This window comes from Panthera pardus, unplaced genomic scaffold (assembly GCF_024362965.1).
Source record: "Panthera pardus isolate Hobbes unplaced genomic scaffold, ASM2436296v1 HiC_scaffold_27, whole genome shotgun sequence".
NCBI classification, from domain to species: Eukaryota; Metazoa; Chordata; class Mammalia; order Carnivora; family Felidae; genus Panthera; species Panthera pardus.
Genome location: NW_026526843.1, coordinates 122,994,255 through 123,015,663, shown reverse-complemented (window position 1 = coordinate 123,015,663; position 21,409 = coordinate 122,994,255). Strand labels below are relative to the sequence as shown.

The window sequence follows — 21,409 nt, the reverse complement described above, 5'->3', positions numbered from 1 at the left end:
TCCACCTTGATCTTGGACGTCCCGGCCACCAGAAATGTGAGAAATCGATGTCTGTTGTCTGTAAGCTACCCGGTCTGTAGCTCCCAAATGGACCAACACAGGAAAGTGGGGCGCTTCCGTAACACATATCTACACATTCGGAAGCAGCTTCGGAACCGGGTAGCAGACAGAGGCTGGGGGACACTAGAGGTACATGCTAGAAAGAGCCCCCGTTGCCATGAATGGACCTTTAGAGGTGATCCTGAAGAGGACGCGGAAAAGAACGAGGAGAGCTGGAGAGAGAGCCGCCATATTCGTGATGAATCCCTAAGGGCCTGGAGACAGAATCGGTAGGACTGTGCGTGGCACAGCCATTCTGATGAGGTCTCGGAAAGAAACAAGGACATGTCCTCAAACGCTGTAGGAGCAAGGCCCTCCTTGCTATGAGGGAGCAAAGAACCTGCCTGAACTGTGTTCTTGTCCCAGCGTTTTCTGGAAGGTTGAACTTGGAAGTGATGAAAATGAATACTTGATGAGTCCTCATTCTAAGCAGAGCGTTGAAGGAGCGGTCTGGTTTCTCTTGACTGCTTATATAAAATGCAAGAAGAGAGAAATGACTTAAAGATGGAATTGCTTATCAAAGGCAAGGTAGAACTTAAAACTTTGGGACTTTCTCAGCCTGTCCTTATTGAAAAGAATGACAGCCTCTTGGGAACAGAACTGGAAGAGGTGGCTAAACCAGTCATCTGATGAGGCTGTTGTCAGCCTTATAAAGAGAAGCCAGGACTATTGTCCCAAGACAACAGAAGTATGACCCCTGAGGCATCTCAGAGAGGTCACAGGAGGCCTGCCCCTCTCATGAGAAGCCCAGAGAATAAGGGCAAGTGTAGACGCACCCTCACCTCTCACAGGCCAGTCCTCCCTGCCTTAGAGCCATGGGAGAGGGCCCACCATGGAGATCCCAGACAGAGCGCAGTGGGCAGAGGGTTCCAGCCCCGGGGAGCCTCTGGCGGGAGACTGAGGCACAGATCCAGCACAGAGGTGGGGCCCAAGCCCTGCCCAGCAAAGCTTCAGGGGCAGGACCCTGCCCCCATGGGCTCGTAAGGCACAACATCAAGCCACGGAGGACTACCCTCCAGCCTTCAAGTCTAGTGGCACTGAAACCCCCCTTGGGTTTCAGACTTGCTCTGAATGCTTCTTCTTGCCTTATTTCTCCCTTTGGAAGGGGACCTTCTCTGCTGTGCCTTCTCACTGCATATTTGGGAAACGCATAACCTGACTGATCTAATAGGTTCCCAGCTGGACAGCAGATTGCCTCAGGATGAACGGTACTTCAGGTCCCACCCAGAGTTGAGTTAGATGCTATTTGCGTGAGGCTTTGAGCTTTAAACTTTGGAGTGGATGCTAGAGCAACTTAAAACTTTTTTGGGCACGGGGAGGGGATGAATATATTTCGCATGCAGGAAGGACATGAATTTGGGGGAGGCAGGGGTGAAATGCTAGGTCTTGAATGTTTCTGTCACCACAATTTACGTTGAACCTAACTCCCATGAGATGATATTAGCAGGTGGGGCCTTTGGGGGGTGATTAGGTTATGAGGGCAGAATCCTCGTGAATGAGAACAGTGCCCTCATAAAGTGACCCCAAAGAGCACCCTGGCCCCTTCGGCCACATGAGGACACAGTGAGAAGATGGCTGTCCATGAACCAGGAAGTGGGCTCTCACCAGACCCCAGACCTGCTGGTGCCCTGTTCTTGGACTTTGTGCTCCCCAGAACTGTGATAAATGTGTATTGTTTAGAAGTCCCCCAATTTATGGTATTTTGTACAGCAGCCAGAGTTGACTAAGACACTCCATGTTGGGGTTTTCCCCCATTGTTTGTATACCACTATAAGTCACACCTGTGGTCTGCAGGTGTTATTTTGTGCAGAACTCATTGGTGCTGAGTATGCCCCTCCCCCTAGTAGTGACTGAGCAGAGACAGGGAGGCACTTGTGAACTGTGCTACCAGGCAAGTAGGAGATGAGCCCCAGAGGGAGGATCCCTTTATTCAGTGAAACCAGAGCCCCGAGGGGCCCCCTCCCCCAAACACCTCCCTTGTTCTCATCAACCAGGGACATCCATTTGGGGTGCCACACCCTTTTTGGGGATGAATTGTGGGGGCAGATAAAAATGTATCCTTGGAGGATGAACTCCACTGATCATTTCTGTGGGCTGGGTGTGTTGAGGAGATCAACACCAAGTTGAGGTCAGTTTCTGCAAAGGCATTTGGTACCTTGGTGATGGAAAGCCTAGCCCTCGTCTTCGGTGGAGTGTGGGTGGGACCACTGACTTCTCAGTGCCTTAGCTTCTCTGTCAGTTGGAATGCACATTCCCACCTACCCCACAAATTGCTATGCAGATCAGCTGCAGTCGTGTGTGGGGGCACTTACCAACTCAGGGGCCCTTGCTCTCCAGGCTCTTGTCCCGTGTGCCATAGGTCCTTAGCCATTCCTTTACTAGCGGGTCCCATTACACATTATCCCGGGAATTCTGGGCTATCTTTCTTCACAAGGAAACATGCAGCCAGGAAATCCAAGCACATCTTAATATCAGCCTTCAGCAAAGTGTGACGAGGGAGGTAAATCCTTTGTTTCTAAGAAAGTCCTAGGTTACTTCCTCAGCTGAGCAGACATGATTGTGAAGTTAACTGTGCCATGGCGTGCTGGTGGTGGCCACTTGTGTGCATTAGGACCAAGTGCTGAATTCTTCACGTTGTAAAACCGGTGGACACAGGTAGTCTGAGCTGGTCATTTGACCCAAGTGAATGCTCCTGGATCGATAGTCCCAGGAAGGCTTTCGTGCAGAACCGTGCCCCGCTTGGGAAGAACCACCCTCTCTCTCTATCGTGCTGAAGTCTCGTGTTGCTGCACGCTTAGCGAGAATGCTCTTACGGCAAGATCTTTGCACATTTCGCCTAGTGAAGGTGAACGAAGGCCTGATGTAAGATTGTTTATTATCCTGGGAAGCCTGGGAAGATAAATTTGACCGTGTCTTTGAATTTCAACTACACCAGCAGGTTCTGAATAAATAGCCAGCTCCTCATTAAACTCCACAGCAAACTTTAGGCATAAATGAAACTTGTTGGGAATTCATTCTTGAAGGAAGCCAGGCCACACAATTTTCTAAACACCCCTTTTCTATAACATGTAAAATGAAAAGAGCTAGTCAGAGCGTGCATTGAATATGCACTTGGCGATGTTTTGTGCATTGCTAGAGGATGTCACTAGCTTTTATTTTTATCATTGTATATTTAGTAAGAATGAGACAAAAACGCAAATCAACGTTCTAACCTCTGTGCACTGTTTAAAGTGCTGAGTCCTGTGATGGGCCATGAATGGCAAGACCCAGATGTTACATCCGTGTGTCAGCCACAATGCTATTGACATTTGGGGTCTGATACTTGTCTGTGGTGGGGGCTGGCCTGTGCATTAATAGGTGTGTAGAAGCATCCCTTGACTCTACCCACTAGATGCCAGTAGTAACCATCCCCCCACCACACACACACACACAATTGTGACAAATAAAACTGTCTCCAGACATCGCTAAATGTCCCCAGGAAACAAAGACACTCTTCCCTTCACTGAGAACCTCTACTCTATATGTGTGGAGCTTTATTGGTGAGAAAAATTTCACTGGGAAAACAACGAGGTAAGACACGCTGTATGGACATGTTTAGACCTACTGTGTGTCCTATTACGTGGCCTCAGAGTGTGAGTCTTCGCCTCTTTCCTTCGAACGTTCCATTTGCTTGCAATAAAATGGCGGCAAACAGACCACGAATAAGACAGAACACTTAGTTCTCTACTGTGGAAGCTAATTTTCCCACTGAACTTGGTCTGATATGCAAATCAGCAGCCCACGTCCAGGGAAAGTGAGTTATGTCAGAATAAATACATTGATTTGGAGGACTGACAGGTATTTTCTAGTTCACTGCAGTCCTCATATCATTTAGGAAGATTCGTACTCTTCTTATCTGTAGGAAAGTAATTGAATAGCATTTTTCAACCAAACACCGAAAACACTTGCAAGCATTAACTTGTGAACTTTACATTATACTCTGACACGGAGGGGGGGAGGAAAAACACATCATTCTGATTCTAATGGTGGTGATTTTTTTTTTTTTTTTGCAGGGCACATATGATTATTTATGCAGCATAATGAAATAAATCGTTGTATTTACAGAGTGTCTTTGGTTCTTTAAAGACCCTTAAGTACTGTAATTTCACAATATGTCTGCTATCCCCAGAGCATTCCAGTGATTGCTACAGCACGATGTTGCTTTTTGCCAAATTACTTCATTAAATAGCCACAGCGTGTCTACAAAACATACCTAGGGCCTGTAATTGTTTTTTTTGTTTTTTTTTTTTAAAGAGTAGCCAATTGATGATAGAGCCAAATTCATTTAGGGTGAATGCAGTGACAATGGAAACTGTGCACAGCCTTTCTCTGGAAAACACCCAAGTGCTGATGTCGTGGGGCCGAGAAGGTTGGCTCTGTCCTGTCATCCCCCACTGGCTTATGAAGTAATGCCCCACAAATCACCCGAGATGATATTCACTCCTGCTTTCCTCTTTGTATAACAGGTTTGCCTGGCGTCACAGCTCACCATTCTATCAAGCCACACATTTCAGGAGGAACGCGGGAGCACCTGGGCAGCTCAGCCACTTAAGCAACTCTTGATTTCAGCTCAGCTTATGATCTCACGGTTCATGGGATCAAGCACTAAGTTGGGCTGTGTGCTGACAGCGCAGAGCCTGCTTGGGATTCTCTTTCTCCCTCTCTCTTTCCCCCTCCCCTGCTCACTTTCTCCCTCTCTCTCTCAAAATAAATAAACATTAAAAATAGAAGAGGGATGCTAAGGACAGGCATGTCTACAGTCTTGTTTGTAGATGGTTGACAAATCTCATGCAAGATTGCCATTGTGCTTTGGTTTGATGATCTGTTGTCAACATCTTGCAATTCTTTTTTTTTTTTTAACTTTATTTATTGATTTTGAGAGTATGCATGCAAGCAGGGGAGGTGGGGAGAGAGAGAGAGAGAGAGAGAGAGAGAGAGAGAGAGAGAGAGAGAGAATCCTAAGCAAGCTCCATGCTGTCAGCACAGAGCCCAATGTGGGCCTCAATCTCACAAACCATGAGATCATGACCTGAGCAGAAATGAATAGTTGGATGTTTAACCGACTGAGCCACCCAGGCACCCCGACATCTTGCGATTCTTAATACCTGTATTTTCATTTTTCACTGGGTACACAGATGACGTCGCTGGTTCGGGCACCCGGCACCAGCCTGGAACAAGAGGGATATGTGATGCGTGTCAGTCCTTTCCTTCTTTCCTGCCGAGTCTTGGTTTGTGCTGTTCTACCACTCACACCTGATGCCCCAGATGTTTCCGGGCCACCTGTCAGGAGCCCGTTGCCATGGGGACTGTTAGAACCTCAGCCCTTGTGCTCGACACGTCCCCAACAACATGGGCGAATCCTTGTTTGTCCCACTGAACCCCACCAAGGGTGCTCATCTGCATTCCTGCCGTGGAGACGGGGAGGTAAAACAGGCATTTGTGGGGTCTGAGAAGGCCTGACCGACCATGCAGGAGGCACAGACCCTGTCCCTTCAGCACTTTTCAGCAGTGAGGAGCCACGAGCCTTGTTAAGAGTTGGGACCACTGCACAGAGAAGCCAGTGCCAAGTTCCAGGTACACGACGCAGAAATAAAAGTGGTCCAGCCAGGCTACACCCCACAGAGGACGCCTCCTACAGAAAGTGCAGTTGCTGGTGACCGGATCTATCGTTACTCCCAGTTCAGAATATACATATTGGCCTTGGAAAGCTGACCTCAGAAAACATACCTACGCTATTGTTTCCCTGGGGAAACATGCTCTGTGAGTTCTAAATAATTCTAAATAGGCGATTTGCAAATCAGTTTTGGGGCCGTAATCCATTTCTGAATAATATACGCCCACCCCACCCCTGCCAAATCTCATGAAATCCTTGACAAGAAACAGTTACTAGTTGAAAGATTCTAGCTTAAATATTCAGTATCTACTGCTGTGTCTTTCCAAACAGAACAGTAGCGATTTGGAGACTGCACGAGAAAAAAGAAAAGAAACATGTAAATGTCAGAAAAGCTCCCAATGCCCAAGTTCTGTTGGAAGAAATGCTAATATTCTAAATGGCGACCTTTTTCGCCTTTTTCAATAGAAGATAACACGTACCTGCTGTCCCAAGCTGCTGCCGTCGCATTATATATGCAGACCATGTTGCTAGCACATGAAATGTGTCGCTCCCGTTAGCAACATCGTGGGGACAAATTAGAATCCTCCCAAGCTGCAGGCTGGTCTCCTCTCTAATAACCAGAGGGTTTGCTCCTCTGAAAAATAAGAGTGCAACCTTATTTTTATTTTTTTCAAGTAAAGTCTACCCCCCAACATGGGGCTTGAACTCAAGACCCGAAGATCGAGCCACACACTCTACAGACTGAGCCAGCGAGGCGCCCTCCACAGTGCAACCTGAGAAATGATTTTTATGGCATATGACAGAGCATCGTGAATAATTTATTTGCAGCCTGTACGTGCTCACGAATGTAGACTTCCCTGGAAGTGAAATTTTCTAATGACCTGGTCGTCTACAATTAAAATAGCGATTTTACTCAGGTGAAGTCAGTTGAGTCACAGAACATGAAATCTCGCCTCTGTGTTCAGGGTCTTTTCAGACAGTAGAACTGTTACCTTCTCCTTAACTGTGTCTGGTGTGCAGCTGAAATGTATAGAACTGGGGCGCCTGGGTGGCTCAGTCGGTTAAGCGTCCAACTTTGGCTCAGGTGATGATCTCGCGGTCCGTGAGTTCGAGCCCCGCGTCGGGCTCTGTGCTGACAGCTCAGAGCCTGGGGCCTGTTTCAGATTCTGTGTCTCCCTCTCTCTCTGACCCTCCCCCGTTCATGCTCTGTCTCTCTCTGTCTCAAAAATAAACAAACGTTAAAAAAAAAATTTTTTTTAAAGAAATCTATAGAACTTAATCTTTTACAGTGAACATTGTTATTTTTGGAAAAACGTAACATGTTTTACTAATACATCAAGTGTGTTTTGTGTGTGAACGCTTAACACTTGCGGGCTGTTTCTGTTTCCTCCTCCAGGTTCTCCTGGCTAGCAGCTTCCTGCCCATTTACGCGGGCGTGAAACCAGTGGAGTACAACGGGCAGGTAACCTTCTTATAACTGATGAATCATCAGGATTCCCTGGATTAATACGTTTCCTTTCAAGGATCCAATTTTATCATTATGCTGGTGATTCCAAATCAGTTTATATGATTTTTTTTTTTTTTTTTTTTTTGTAAATAATTTTGTTTTTAACAGAAAAGAAATCAAGTACGGGAGGCATGGCAGCAAGATGTCGACACTCAGAATGATGGGGATGCCCCTTTTTCCATCTGGTTATAAATGTTATCCCTTTTGTTAAAAGAAAAAAAAAGACTGAAAGAATTTTTAAAACAGTAAACTCCTAGTTACAGCCCCTTCAGGCACAGCTGAGCTGCCAGCTGGGAAAAGCCTCAGGGCTCTGCATGTGACCACCCCCCCCCCACCAGCACCCACTCCTTCCCCTTCCCCAACCCCCACAGGAGCCCCCGGCCAGGCAGCAAGCCCCTCCCCGGCCCTGCACTTCCCCTGCAATCCAGGACTGCTCTCTTCGCCTGCCCCCCCCCCCCCTGCACTCCAGGCAGGAGGGAGGGAGAGAGAGAGGGAGGGAGGGAAAGGTGAGCTAATACCTGCCATCTGCTCTCAGGCGGGGCTGTGGGCCAGCTCCTCTCTGCCTTCTGCAGCCGCTGCAGTAAAGGTTCATTATCCTACCTACCCACCCTCTCTGGCTCCTGCATACAGGCGCACCCTGTAGAACAGATACACTGTCTCTCTAACACATGCCAGAGAGCCGTATTTATAAGCAAATACACTAACTACTTAGCACACACCAGAGATAGGCATTTTAAAATCAAAGACAGTATCTATTTCAAACATACCACAGTTACACATTTTATCAAATAAATTATCTACTTAGCACATACCAGAGATAGGCATTTTAAAATCAAAGACAGTATCTATTTCACACATACCAGAGTTAGGCATTTTGTAATCAAATACAGTATCTACTTAGCACACACCAGAGATATGTATTTGTAATCAAATATAGTATCTATTTAACCCATACCAGAGCAATGCATTTTATCATCCAATACAGTATCTAGTTAACACATACCAGAGATACATATTTACAATCAAATATAAGCATCTATTTAAAATATACTAGATATATATTTATAATCAAATAGAATATCTATTTAACACATACCAGAAATATGCATTTTATAATCAAATACGCTATTTAACATGTACCAGAGATATGTATTTATAATCAAATACAGCATCTATTTAACACATACTAGAGATAAATATTGTATAATGCAATATAGTATCTAACACATAGCCAAGATCAGGCACATATTCACAGATGAATAAATGCCATTTGTTTTATTTAGTATATATATACATCATATGCACTTACTCCTAAGTGAGTACATGAAAAATGTTTAATATCTGTCATTCATTCATTCACTCACTCAGGGACTTCGAGGGCCCTGTGCACAGTACCTCTACTCAAGGAATTGGTGATCTCACAACAAAGGCATCGATTTTTGTGATCTCGCAAGCCCTCCTGATTTTCTTGCTTTGAGCATTCTTGGTCTTTCCAGGCCTTTGCCGTGCTTCCTGTACACTTCTGGGCCCAAATTGGTCTGCCCCAGGACTGTTGTCTAAAGGGACACACGGGGAGAGAGAGGCACAGAGATGTTAAGTAACCGGAAAAGCCGTGTAGATGCAAAGTTGCAGAGCCTAAGAGGGACAGTTCAGTTCAGCTCTGTTTATTAGCCATAGGCATACAGTCCAAACAGAATGCTAAAACCCTTTTTGTGACTGTTTAGAAACTAAATATACACTGATCTTTTTTTTTTTTTTTTTTAAGAGCAACATAAAATAATTTAAACATCAGTTCATGGAAAGCAGGGTTGGGTTTGTTTTTTTTCCCCTACTGTTGGTACTTTCTCTCAGACCTCACAGGTATTTAGTTCCCAAGGAGTGTGAGCTATGTTGCCATCTAAAACTTTGAGAGGTACTGTACTTTATTGTAATTACTTTAAGTTCAATAGCATTTTCCCTCCTATTATATGATAGGAGTAAAAGTTAATATTTATTTTTAGCTATAAATTTTTATTAAGGTGGTACCAAAATCAATGTTATCTTATAAACTAACTTTATAATGATCTGAAATGCAATGATTTTACTTCAAAGTATGATTGTGGAATATATAATAATGATAGAAGTGGCTACACATAGAATATACAATAATGATAGAAATGGGCAAAAAAACTCTCAGGTGTCTTAGAGATGACATGTTATGAAAGGGGGGTTGGGGAGTCAAGAGTCCCCAGAATTGCCAAGGTGATCAATAATTAAGAGGTAGCAATTGAGCAGGGAGGATGTAGATGTAGAATGTGCTAGAAAGGAGGTGGGAATTTCAGAAAGGGAGGGTGGAAGCAAGCTTACAAGAGCTGGGGCGCCTGGTGGCTCAGGCAGTTAAGTGCCGGACTCTTGGTTTCGGCTCAGCTCACGATCTCACACTTCGTGAGTTTGAGCCCTGCATCAGGCTCTGTGCTGACAGTGCAGGGCCTGCTTGGCGTTTTCCCTCTCTCTCTCTCTCTCTCTCTCTCTCTCTCTCTCTCTCTCTCTCTGTCTCTCTCTCCCAAAATAAAATAAATTAAAAAAAAAAAAGTTACAATAGAGCTGAGCCCCAGAAGCCAAGGATGCTCTAACGCTATGCTAAACAGTTTCCTGTACAAATACTAGTAAACGTATTATGAATGAGGTGCAGGTGATAGAGGCTTCTAGCTTTCTTCCACCGTGAACTTTCCTCTCCTTCCTTATGACAGAATCAGAGTGGTTGGCTGGACATTTCCAGACTTCCATTGTAGCTGGGTGAGGCTCCCATTTAAGTGCTGGCTGGTGAGCTATAAGCTGGATTACTGTGAGACTTATAGGAAGGGAGCTTGTATACCTTTCTTTACTTCCTGCTGCCCAGAACCTAGCTGTGATGACTGGAACTGCAGCAGCCGTTCTGCATCATGAGGTCACCAATCCCACCATGGAGATGGCCGCAGAGTGAGCTGGAAAGACGTGCCCTGAACGACTTGGGGAGGCCACCCTTACCAGTCCACTCTCCATTTTCCTTGTAGTGGAAAAAGCAGTACAACTCATGCTGTTATCGTTTTCTGTTGGCTGCAACAGAACCCCCTCACCTGTCACGGGATGACTGCGCTGTATTTTGCAGACGAGGAGAAAGGGAGGTTCAGAGATGTGCATTTGACTTCACAGAGGCCACCTAGCTAGTGAGTGGGCACCTTTCCCAGGATGATCTCCAACGTTTGTGTCTCTGCCGTGTCTCCTGCCCCAGTCTGTCTAGTTTGTTGCCCATTACCCGTGTCTCTGCAAAGTAGACATGTGACACTTACTTAATTTTAAGGTCTCCTGAAAGCATCAGGTTTCCGTTGTGCTTTACTGCTGTCCACAAAGAGGGAGTCCTGAGCACACGGTGAGCGACAGAACCCTCGGAGACCTTGTGCACGTATGCACACACTTACCAGCATTCTGGCCTCCTTCCGTGCTCATCACAGATGCTCTTTCAGCCTGAGAGCCTCCCACAGTTTCTGTAGGATTTGTAGGCCAGCTTGCTTGCTGGAATCTTTCCATTTTCAGCCAAACACAAACTTTGATTTAAATGCAGCATTTGCCAGTGGGTGTGAGCTTTTCCTATGACTTAAATTACAGAAAAAATTCCATCATGCTGAAAACACGTCTCCTGTTCTAGGTTTTAGTGTTTTTGTGGAAGTCAGGTCTTGATTGGTTGGCGGGATTTGGTTGTTTTTCTGAAGTGACTGAGGTGACAGCAGCAGCAGGGGACAGAGCAGTGCCCTGTGGTGGTGTGGCCTGGTGAATATACCGTGTGGCCCACTTGTGTGTTCTCGCTCTCTCTCAAAAATAAGCCTTAAAAAAAATTTAAAAAAAAAATAAGTTTCATACTTTCGTAAGGCAGATTAACTTAATAGACAGTATAATTCCTTCCTAACCTGTCTAGTAGTTATTTGACGTAGTCTGATGTCTATTTCCTTTTCCTAATTTTTTTTATTTTTTTAATGTTTATTTTTTTTTTGGCACAGAGAAAGAGAGCATGAGAGGAGGAGAGACAGAGAGAGAGGGAGACACAGAATCCGAAGCAGACTCCAGGCTCTGAGCTATTGGCACAGAGCCCGACGCGGGGGTTCAAGCTCACAAACCTTGAGATCGTGACCTGAGCCCAAGTCGGACACTTAACCAACTGAGCCACCCAGGCTCCCCTTCCCTAATTTTTTTTAAAAGTTATTTGTTTATTTAGAGAGAAAGAGAGGGAGAGAATCACAAGCAGGCTCCACACCGTCAGCACAGAGCCTAATGCAGGGTTTGAACTCACAAACGATGAGATCATGACCTGAGCCAAAGTCAGACTCTTAACAGAATGAGCCACCCAGGAGCCCCTTCCCTAATTTTTTTAAAAGTTATTTGTTTGTTTATTTATTTATTTAGAGAGAAAGAGAGGGAGAGAATCCCAAGCGGGCTCCACACCGTCAGCACAGAGCCTAATGCAGGGTTTGAACTCACAAACCATGAGATCATGACCTGAGCTAAAGTCGAACTCTTAACTGGATGAGCCACCCAGGAGCCCCTTCCCTAATTTTTTTAAAAGTTATTTGTTTGTTTATTTATTTATTTAGAGAAAAAGAGAGGGAGAGAATCCCAAGCTTGCTCCATGCCGTCAGCACAGAGCCTAATGCAGGGTTTGAACTCACAAACCATGAGATCATGACCTGAGCTAAAGTCAGACTCTTAACTGGATGAGCCACCCAGAAGCCCCTTCCCTAACTTTTTTAAAGTTCTTGTAGGTTTCCTGCTTCCTCTTCTAAGACCATTTTTAGTACCCTGTTTATGGTAGATAGTCATTAGCCGCTGAATAAATGAATGAAGAACAGAAACATATTGAAGGTCAGACTTGTATTTCTTACTCATGAATCTTCTGTCAGCATATATGGCCTCTGAATGTGCATCCTCAGAAAACGCCACGTTTTCACAATTCTTGACATCAATTTGGAACAAGCATGAGCATTTTCAAGAGGAAGTCTTAACTAACAAGTTGTCTTGTTTGGTTTTTTAAGTGATAGCGTTAGCATTGGCAATGGTCTAATTGCCATTAATCGCTATGAAGACTAATAGGTCATAATAACAGAAGAAGATCATCTCTAGGACTGATGGTATGCACATCACAAGACAAGCTGTAGGGTGTTTTTTTTTTTCTTTTTTCTTGCCTGAATTAGAATTCAGGCAATATTTTCACTATGTATTATCTAGAGAAAATTTAACATTGAATTATTCTAGTCTACTGAGCATTTTGTATGGGATATGGATTATTAATTCTTTCATTACGGACATATTTGTGGGAAAGACCGTCGTGGAATACTGTTACTACGTATTTGTATATAACTATTACCATAATTCTCCCACGTCTATTTCTTCGTGACTTAGACGTTTCACACAGATAGGTGGTGCAGTCACCAACATACTCAACAGCAAGTGGTAACTGGCCTGGCGACCGGCCAGATTAGGCTTGACGGGAATCTGGATATCAAGTCAGTTATTCCGACGGAGAAGGTCTTAGTTTTCAGCAACATCCTAAAAGTTTTTGCACTGTCGGTTTGAAAAAACATGTTAGTGTTCCAGGGAATATTTTTGAGGTAACATTTATACTGTCACTAGTTAAACACCTCTAGCATTTTCTGAAAATTAAGTATCTAAAGTCATCATTTTTGAATCAAAAATCAGAAATTCAAAAGTTAAGACAACAATGTACCAATAATCTTTAGTAGAAGTACTTTAGGGTTTTTAACCTCTTCTTAAATTTTTTGTTTTAAGTTGTCTCCCTGTGATTAAGAAAGGATCATAGATCTCTTCCCCCCTCCTGCATTTCTTTATCCCTAATGGGAGGGTCTGACCTACATTTTGGAGAGTGGGTATTTCCTTGTCTTTCTGTCTCTCCCTCCCCTCTATTTTGAGAATCAGGAACCAAAAGTGTTCAGGGGCACCTGGCTGGCTTAGTTGGTTAAGCATCCGGCTTCGGCTCAGGTCATGATCTCATGGTTTGTGCGTTCAAGCCCCGCATCAGGCTCTGTGCTGACGGCTCAGACCCTGGAGCCTGATTCAGATTCTTTATCTGCCATGCCTCTCTCTCTCTCAAATAAGTAAAATAATACATTAAAAAAAAACACAAAACCCAAGAATGTTCTGTGGGACATCACTATCTGTCCTCTATATCATAAAAGAAAATAAGGCATGTGTGCCATAATTCCTTCCCCCCGTCCCCACCTCCTGTACCCTGCAGAAGTCAATTCTTTTTTTAAATTTTTTTTGATGTTTTTATTTATTTTTGAGACAGAGAGAAAGCACGAACTGGGGAGGAGCAGAGAGAGAGGGAGAAAGGAATGGAAGCAGCCTCCGTGCTGACAGCAGAGAGTCTGGGGTGGGGCTCGAACCCCCCAGTGGTGAGATCATGACCTGAGCGGAAGTCGCACACTCAGCCAACTGAGCCCCCCAGGCGCCCCTGCAGAAAACAACTCTGATCCTCCCTGCCTCCCTCAGACACGGCCGCTTTACGGTGTGTGTGAAGGAAGAAGGGAGGTGAGAAGGCCAGCTGCACCCCTTCTGCCCGCGTACCCCGCGGCAGTGCCTGGGAAACACGTTCTGTAAAGGGTTGAGTAGTGAGCGCCCTGGCGTGTGGGGCGTGCAGTGTCTGTTGACCAGCTACTCAGCTTTGCTGTTTTAGTGGAAAAGCAGCACAGCAGTGTGTCCGCGGAAGGGCATGGCTGTCTGCCAATAAAACTTTATTTGCAAAAGCAGCCGCAGTTTGCCAGCCTGTAACTTAGAGTGGCCCTGCAAGCCTCAGTTTCTGCTTCTGTCAAGTGAGGAATCTGACTACACCAGCATGACCTTCCTATGCAACAGCATTTAAACTAAGCAATAGGGGAGACGTTCTATCAACCATTAAGCCCTGCGCTCTGGTACTTAAAATAATTATAGACATCAGCGTTTCATTGCTTGTTCTGACAAAGTGGTTTGTATTCACTTGCTTTTTTAAAATTTATTTTGAGAGAGAGAGAGAGAAAGAGAGCAGGGGAGGGTCAGAGAGACAGGGACAGAAAGAATCCCAAACAGGCTCCGTGCTGTCAGCATGGAGCCCGAGCAGGGACTGAACTCACCAACTGTGAGATCATGACCTGAGCCAAAATCAAGAGTGGGCTGCCGAACCAACAGAGGCACCCCTGTACTCACCTGCTTTTCGAGCCAGATACACCTGAAGACGATTCAGCCGTGCCTGGAGACTCTGTCCCGGATGGACGTACCACAGTGCCCACCACGCATCCAGGCACACGCTGTGGACATCACCTGCTTACGTTTTTCCCCTTTAGTTACTTCACAAGAAGTGCTCAAATTCCTAAACCCCGGGCGTGTCCTTCCTAGGTTCCCAGGGCACCTCAGCGAGTACCCCAAACTTTGACAAGACCCGACACATGGATGATGGTGACCGTCACCAAAGTCCCTTTGTAAGTGATACCAAACCATCATGGGAAGAACAGCACAGGGGTCTTTTTTTGTTTGTTTTATTATTTTTTGTTTTTTCTGTGAAAGATTCTGGAATCATAGAAGCCCACGGCAGTCGTTCGCACCTTACAGAATGCTGGCCGCGAGGTGGGCAGCACGGAACACTTGCAGGAATCGGTAGCAAAGAGCCAAACAATTCATGGACAGCAGTACTTACGATGCAGGCGTTTCAACTAGACCACACTGGATACAAAACATTTCCACTTTTAATTTGGGGCCGAGGAATGTTTACTGCTCTTAGTTACTAGCGATTTGGCTGGAATCAGTGTGCCTGAAAGAATGTGCGGTTTTGCTCTGGAAAACAGTGTGGAGGTTCCTCAGAAAATTAAAAATAGACCTACCCTATGACCCAGCAATAGCACTGCTAGGAATTTACCCAAGGGATACAGGAGTACTGATGCATAGGGGCCCTTGTACCCCAATGTTTATAGCAGCACTCTCAACAATAGCCAAATTATGGAAAGAGCCTAAATGCCCATCAACTGATGAATGGATAAAGAAATTGTGCTTTATACACACAATGGAGTACTACGTGGCAATGAGAAAGAATGAAATATGGCCCTCTGTAGCAACGTGGATGGAACTGGAGAGTGTGATGCTAAGTGAAATAAGTCATACAGAGAAAGACAGATACCATATGGTTTCACTCTTAGGTGGATCCTGAGAAACTTAACAGAAACCCATGGGGGAGGGGAAGGAAAAAAAAAAAAAGAGGTTAGAGTGGGAGAGAGCCAAAGCATAAGAGACTCTTAAAAACAGAACAAACTGAGGGCTGATGGGGGGTGGGGGAGGGGACGGTGGGTGATGGGTATTGAGGAGGGGATCTTTTGGGATGAGCACTAGGTGTTGGGTGGAAACCAATTCGACAATAAATTTCATATATTAAAAAAAGAAAGAGAAAGAATGAAAAGAAAAGAAAGAAGAAAGAAACAAAGAAAAAGAAAGGAAGGAAGAAAGAAGAAAGGAAGGAAGAGAAAGAAAGAAGAAAGAAAGAAAGAAAAGAAAGAAAGAAGGAAACAAAAGAAAGAAAGAAGAAAGAAAGACGAAAGAAAGCAAGGGAGCGTTTTTGGGGGAATGGTCTAGATCCATTCCCTAGAGCACACATCAGCAGCCGGAGGTGGTGCGTCCAGAGTGCCCGAGCTGGCAGGGTCACGGTGAGAGAGGTGCTGGTCTGCTGCACGTTCAGTCAAGTCATTAGATAAGCTGTACGTTTCCTATAGTCCTTTATGCAATCAGAATAAGCTAACAAGAGTGAAGCAAATTTGGACAAAGACTTTTCAGTTTCCGGAAACAGCACTCATTAACCCTGTGATACATTAGAACACTTGGCAGTGGGATGAGCCAAATTGCCCTCTTTTCCTTAAATTGAGTGAAGTCACATGAGCTCTCAAGTCCCATGACACAAGGTACATAGTATCGATATCCCTTGATGAAAACTAAGCACAGTTCTACGTCATTGGTCAAATATCCTATTGAGACTATGAAAGATAATTTGGGGAGGTGTTTTTTTTTTTCCTGTAGTTGTTAACATATTATAGAAATTGGTATCCATGCCCAAAGCAAAAAAAGAAAAATAAGACGAAACAAAAGCAAGCTCTGAGACAGTAAGGCAGAGAACCGCATATTTTGGGGCCTTCTCACTGCAAATCTCCCTTTTAAAAATTCTTCCTGCATGGCTCAGCCACTTAAGCCTCCAACTTCAGTTCAGGCCCTGATCTCATGGTTTATAAGTTCGAGCCCCACATCGGGCTCACTGCTGTGAGCACAGAGCCGGCTTCACATCCTCTGTCTCCCTCTCTTTCTGTCCCCGCCCCGCTCCTGCACACACGCTCTCTCTCTCCCTGTCTCAAAAATAAACATTAAAAAAAAAACCTGTTTATATAAGCATATATATACGCACACAATACACACAAACACATACGAGTATGGGAGTTAAACACAGACAACCACATATGAATGTGTCTATATAATGTAATTACATGGTAAGGCATGTGACATTCTTTTAAAAATAATGATATGCAAATCGTGCAGATCGGTTTTCTTTTCATCTTGATCTGCTTCTGTTTTCTGCAACAGCAAAATGCAGTCCCCTCCACTTTTCAACACAGGGTCCACTCGTCACTTGTATGCCCTTTGGGGGAGCTGCTGCTGGCCAAAGCCATTGCAAACAGTGCAGTGCTGATCAGTCACCAGATTTAGCAATAAAAACAAGTAAAAAACATTTTAAAAAAAGACACCTTAGAACAAAATGAGTGTGTGTTTTAACCAAGTTCAGGACGTTGTCTACCAGCCCTTTCTCCCTCCCTCCTGTGCCTCTGCGCTGAGCAGCACAGATATGGTTTCCCTACATGACATTCTCAATGTTCAGGGGAAACTCAGCCTGCAGAATTCTGCGGTGAGGATTCTTCTCTGGGGGCTTGTCAACCATTACCAGATTTTTTTTTTTTTTTTTTTTTTTTTTTTTTTGCGCCTATCAACTGAAAGCTATTTCCAATCACAGATATAACTTGGAGATTTTGCACTTCAGCTGTGTGTGTGTGTGCACACACGTTTATTTATTGTTACAGCAGATTATGTCCTCACGTTGGAACAACGGTGGCCTGACACTCTGTGGCTCTGAAATGGACAGCATAATGAGGCACCTGCGTGGCTCAGCTCGTTGAGCACCTGACTTCGGTTCAGGTCATGATCTCACGGTCCCTGAGTTCGAGCCCCGCGTCGGACTCTGTGCTCACGGCTCGGAGCCTGGAGCCTGCTTCGGATTTTGTGTCTCCCTCTCTCTCTGCCCCTCCCCTGCTCGTTCTCTGTCTCTTTCACCACACAGTTGTGCGGAAGCCTCTAAAGCTTCTCTTACCTGCTCTGTCCATCCCTCTCCATTAGGCACGGGTCTGAAAGAAAACAAAGAAACCTCTTATGAGTAATGTCTGGGGTTTTTTTGTTGTTTTTTTTTTTTTTAATGTGGTGCTTCTCATTCTTTCTGGCTTTAAAACCACATGTCTTGGGACGCCTGGGTGGCTCCTTCAGTGAAGCGTCCGACTCCTGATTTCAGCTCAGGGCGTGATCTCACATTTTGTGAGTTCTAGCCACACGTTGGGCTCTGTGCTGACTCTGTGAGGCCTGCTTGGGATTCTCTCTCTCTCTCTCTCTCTCTCTTTGTCCGTCCCCTGCTCATGCTCGCTGTCTCTCTCTCAAAATAAATATATAAACAAACAAACTGAAAAAATAAATAAATAAAAACTCACATCTTAAACTCAGGTGCCACTTTGGAAATAGAAGGATTTCTGGTTGTTCTGGTTATTTTTAAGTTTGCTGCAGGAAATGCCAATGTCTAGTTCTTATAACAAAAATGGAACGTCCCATTTGCTGGTTGGTTATTCAGGATCAACTGTAAACTTGGCTTTCCACTCTGATTAAATAGTGAGCCCCAGTCTTATTACATGTCTTCTCATGCATCCACCAGCATCATAAAAATTTAGGTATGTCGTATTTAAAATAATCTACTAGGGGCACCTGGGTGGCTCAGTCGGTTAGGTGTCTCCCTCTCTCTCCGACCCTCCCCATCTTGCACTCTGTGTCTCTCCCAAAAGTAAACATTTAAAAAAAAATAATCTGAAAGCTTTATATTTTTTTTAACTTTTAATTTATTTATTTTTGAGAGAGAGACAGAGGGAGCAGGGGAGGGGCAGAGAGGGACAGAGAGAGAATCCCAAGCAGGCTCCGCACTGTCAGTGCAGAGCCTGATATGGGGCTTGAACTCACGAACCGTGAGATCATGACCAGAGCTGAAACCACGAACCAGATCCTTAACTGACTGAGCCATTCAGGTGTCCCTCTTCTGAAAGTTTTTAAACAACTGGAGAGGTTTCCTGATTTCTGTCAGCTTCTTGTTCTATGGGTAAATGATCTGTGTAGAAAGATTTAAAAAATCACCCATCGGATTAGTCCCCATAAACAGCAATTTAAGAGCATAGGAGAGGCTTTGATGATATTACAAGGAAGGAGTCCTGTTGAAAAATCTGTGTTTATCTGCTCTACGTGGGACGTGTCTCATGGACGTGTGCTGACACGGGCTGTTTCTTTCCACAGAAGTGGGTGGATGGAGGCCTCACCAACAGCCTTCCCATCCTCCCTGTCGGCCGGACGGTGACCGTCTCACCCTTCAGTGGACGACTGGACATCTCCCCGCAGGACAAAGGGCAGTTGAATGTGTACGTTAATGTCGCCAAACAGGACATGATGGTGAGTGATGTGTCCAGTGATATTTGAAGTCACCTGCCTAAGAACTTCCACACGCTTCCAAAATGTTGGAAGCTCGTTGATAATGTTACGTACAAAGTGCATGTTCTCAGTAATATGGTTTTTTACTAGTTTCCAATACATGTTATGCATACGGATGTGAGTATGCAGACCTGTCACCATTTACTGTCCGTTTGTGAAAAGTTCTTCTCTCTTCACTTCTTCAGGTCAGTAAACTAGTGGGAGAATTTCAGGGCAAGTTTAAATTAGATCGTTTATTGGTTTAAAAACAGGGTGATAATTAAGTGTCGCAAAGTATTGGAGGAAAACTCGACTGAAGAACTTACATATTGACTTCCTTAACCTCGTCTAATCGTTCTCACCCCGAGGTGATATTACACTTAGGAGACAGTGGCGATGCCTGGACACGTTTGCTTCTCACATCTGCTAGGCACTCCTGGCATCCAGGGGGTAGAGGTCAGGACTGGTGCCCAACATCCTGTGATGCGCAGACAGCCCCCACAACGCACAAGTATGTGTCCCCACACGTCACTAGCATCAAGACCGAGAGACCCTCATCTAGCCTGTGGGTGAAGTTAACCTTTCAAGTTGGATTTTTCTCCTACAGACTTTTTAAGCCCCTAATTGTACCTGTGATAAGAAATCTCAGGTTACATGTCCCTGTACTGCAATGTCTCATAGCTTCAATTTGTCTTTCTGTTCTAGCTGTCTGTGGCTAACTTGGTGAGGCTGAACCAAGCCCTTTTCCCACCAAGCAAGAGGAAAATGGAATCTCTGTATCAACATGGCTTTGGTGACGCCATTAAGTTTTTACTTAAAGAAAATTGGTTTGAATAGAAAGCTTCAAAGTTTATAATGCAAAACAGATTTCACGCCTTTTTTTTTTTCTCATTTTTATCCACATGGCTTTTGATGGATGTTTCTAATTAAATCCCTTTTTTAAAAAGCCTGTCATGGGGCGCCTGGGTGGCTTGGTCGGTTAAGCGTCTGACTTCGGCTCAGGTCATGATCTGATCGAACCCCGCGTCGGGCTCTGTGCTAACAGCTCAGAGCCTGGAGCCTGTTTCAGATTCTGTGTCTCCCTCTCTCTCTGCTCCTCCCCTGTTCATGCTCTGTCTCTCTCTGCCTCAAAGATAAATAAACATTAAAAAAAAAAATTTAAAAAAAAAAGCCTATCAGGATTCTTGATTACTAGTTTTCGTGTCCTTTGAAAGATTTAGAAGGGTCAGCAATTTGGATAAACCATGGAATGTCGAAACAGGACCACCACCAATGCTGTCTTCCCACACAGAATGTGGCTGCGTGTTTTTGCGGTGAAATACGCGGGCGTTTCTGTGACATGCCAGTGTCACCAGGGCTGGAGGAGCAAAGGTTTGCTTCTCACGGGTGGACGTGATTGTGCCTGGTAGAGGGTGGATGGGACACGGTAGCCCAGAAGCCCAGCAGATTTGGACACTAGGTAGGGTTTCCTCGTTCTTCAGTAGAGGATTATTCCATCCCCACCTTCCTCCTTTTAAACCCCAGCTCCCCAGCTAACGTGATGATCAGCCTGTCTTGATGCTTCTCGGTTATGAACCCGGAGCTGCCATTAATAATTCTCTGTCTCCTTATCTCTGCATCTCTCAATCTCCTTCTGCCTACATACTGATGTCTCGCTCTCTTGCCCCCTCTGTTCCTGCAAGGCCATACCTCACTGGATGTTTAGCCATCAATGGACTGGATGTATCTACTCTACAAACGTAGATAATATACTACTAAATATGAAGCACCAGTTCAAGCACGTAGCCTAGTAAATAAGAAATAAATCCAAAGTAATCATTCATTTATTATTTCAAGTCATGTTCTACTGATTCTAGGCCTTCTATTGTTTGAGTGGCTACCCTATCACATTGAAGACTTGTCTGTGGGTTTACACTAATTCATGGACACTGTGTGCAATCTTAAATCTGTTTTTATGGGGCTCTGCGAAGCATAAACTCTTAATTACCAAGAGGCAGTTAGAAACAAACCAGCTTCAGTGCATGTTTTAGCTGTTACGCATTTCTTTTACCACTTTAACCCTTTCTTAAAATCAGTTTTATGGCTCTTAAAAGCCCCAGATGCACAATTTTTAGCACATAGCACCAACTATTGCTTCTTTTCTTATGACTTAGGCAGAGACCCGCTACAGAACAGGGATACTCCTTGGAGTACGTGTCTCTTGTTACTTTAGTGAGTTAGGCAGAGACCCGCTACAGAACAGCGATACTCCTTGGAGTACGTGTCTCTTGTTACTTCAGTCTTAGGAGTTAGGCAGAGACCCGCTACAGAACAGCGATACTCCTTGGAGTACGTGTCTCTTGTTACTTTAGAAA

General features: G+C 44.7%; 1 protein-coding gene across 6 annotated transcripts in view; it reads left to right on the top strand.

Annotated features, from left to right (window-relative positions):
• The window catches only part of PNPLA4 (patatin like phospholipase domain containing 4), a 30,745-nt gene extending 10,740 nt beyond the window's left edge, over positions 1-20,005 (top strand). For 4 of the 6 annotated variants that reach the window (XM_053891891.1, XM_053891894.1, XM_019417784.2 and 1 more), the window contains exons 5-7: positions 7,149-7,214; positions 18,885-19,037; positions 19,761-20,005. In XM_053891891.1, the coding sequence (XP_053747866.1) occupies positions 7,149-7,214; positions 18,885-19,037; positions 19,761-19,892 (351 nt within the window). In that variant the 3' untranslated portion in view covers positions 19,893-20,005. Of the gene's footprint in view, positions 1-4,604; positions 4,886-7,148; positions 7,215-18,884; positions 19,038-19,760 lie in introns of those variants that run through there. The other 2 variants (XM_053891892.1, XM_053891893.1) reach the window with 2 other exon arrangements.
• Positions 20,006-21,409: the final 1,404 nt, after the last annotated feature.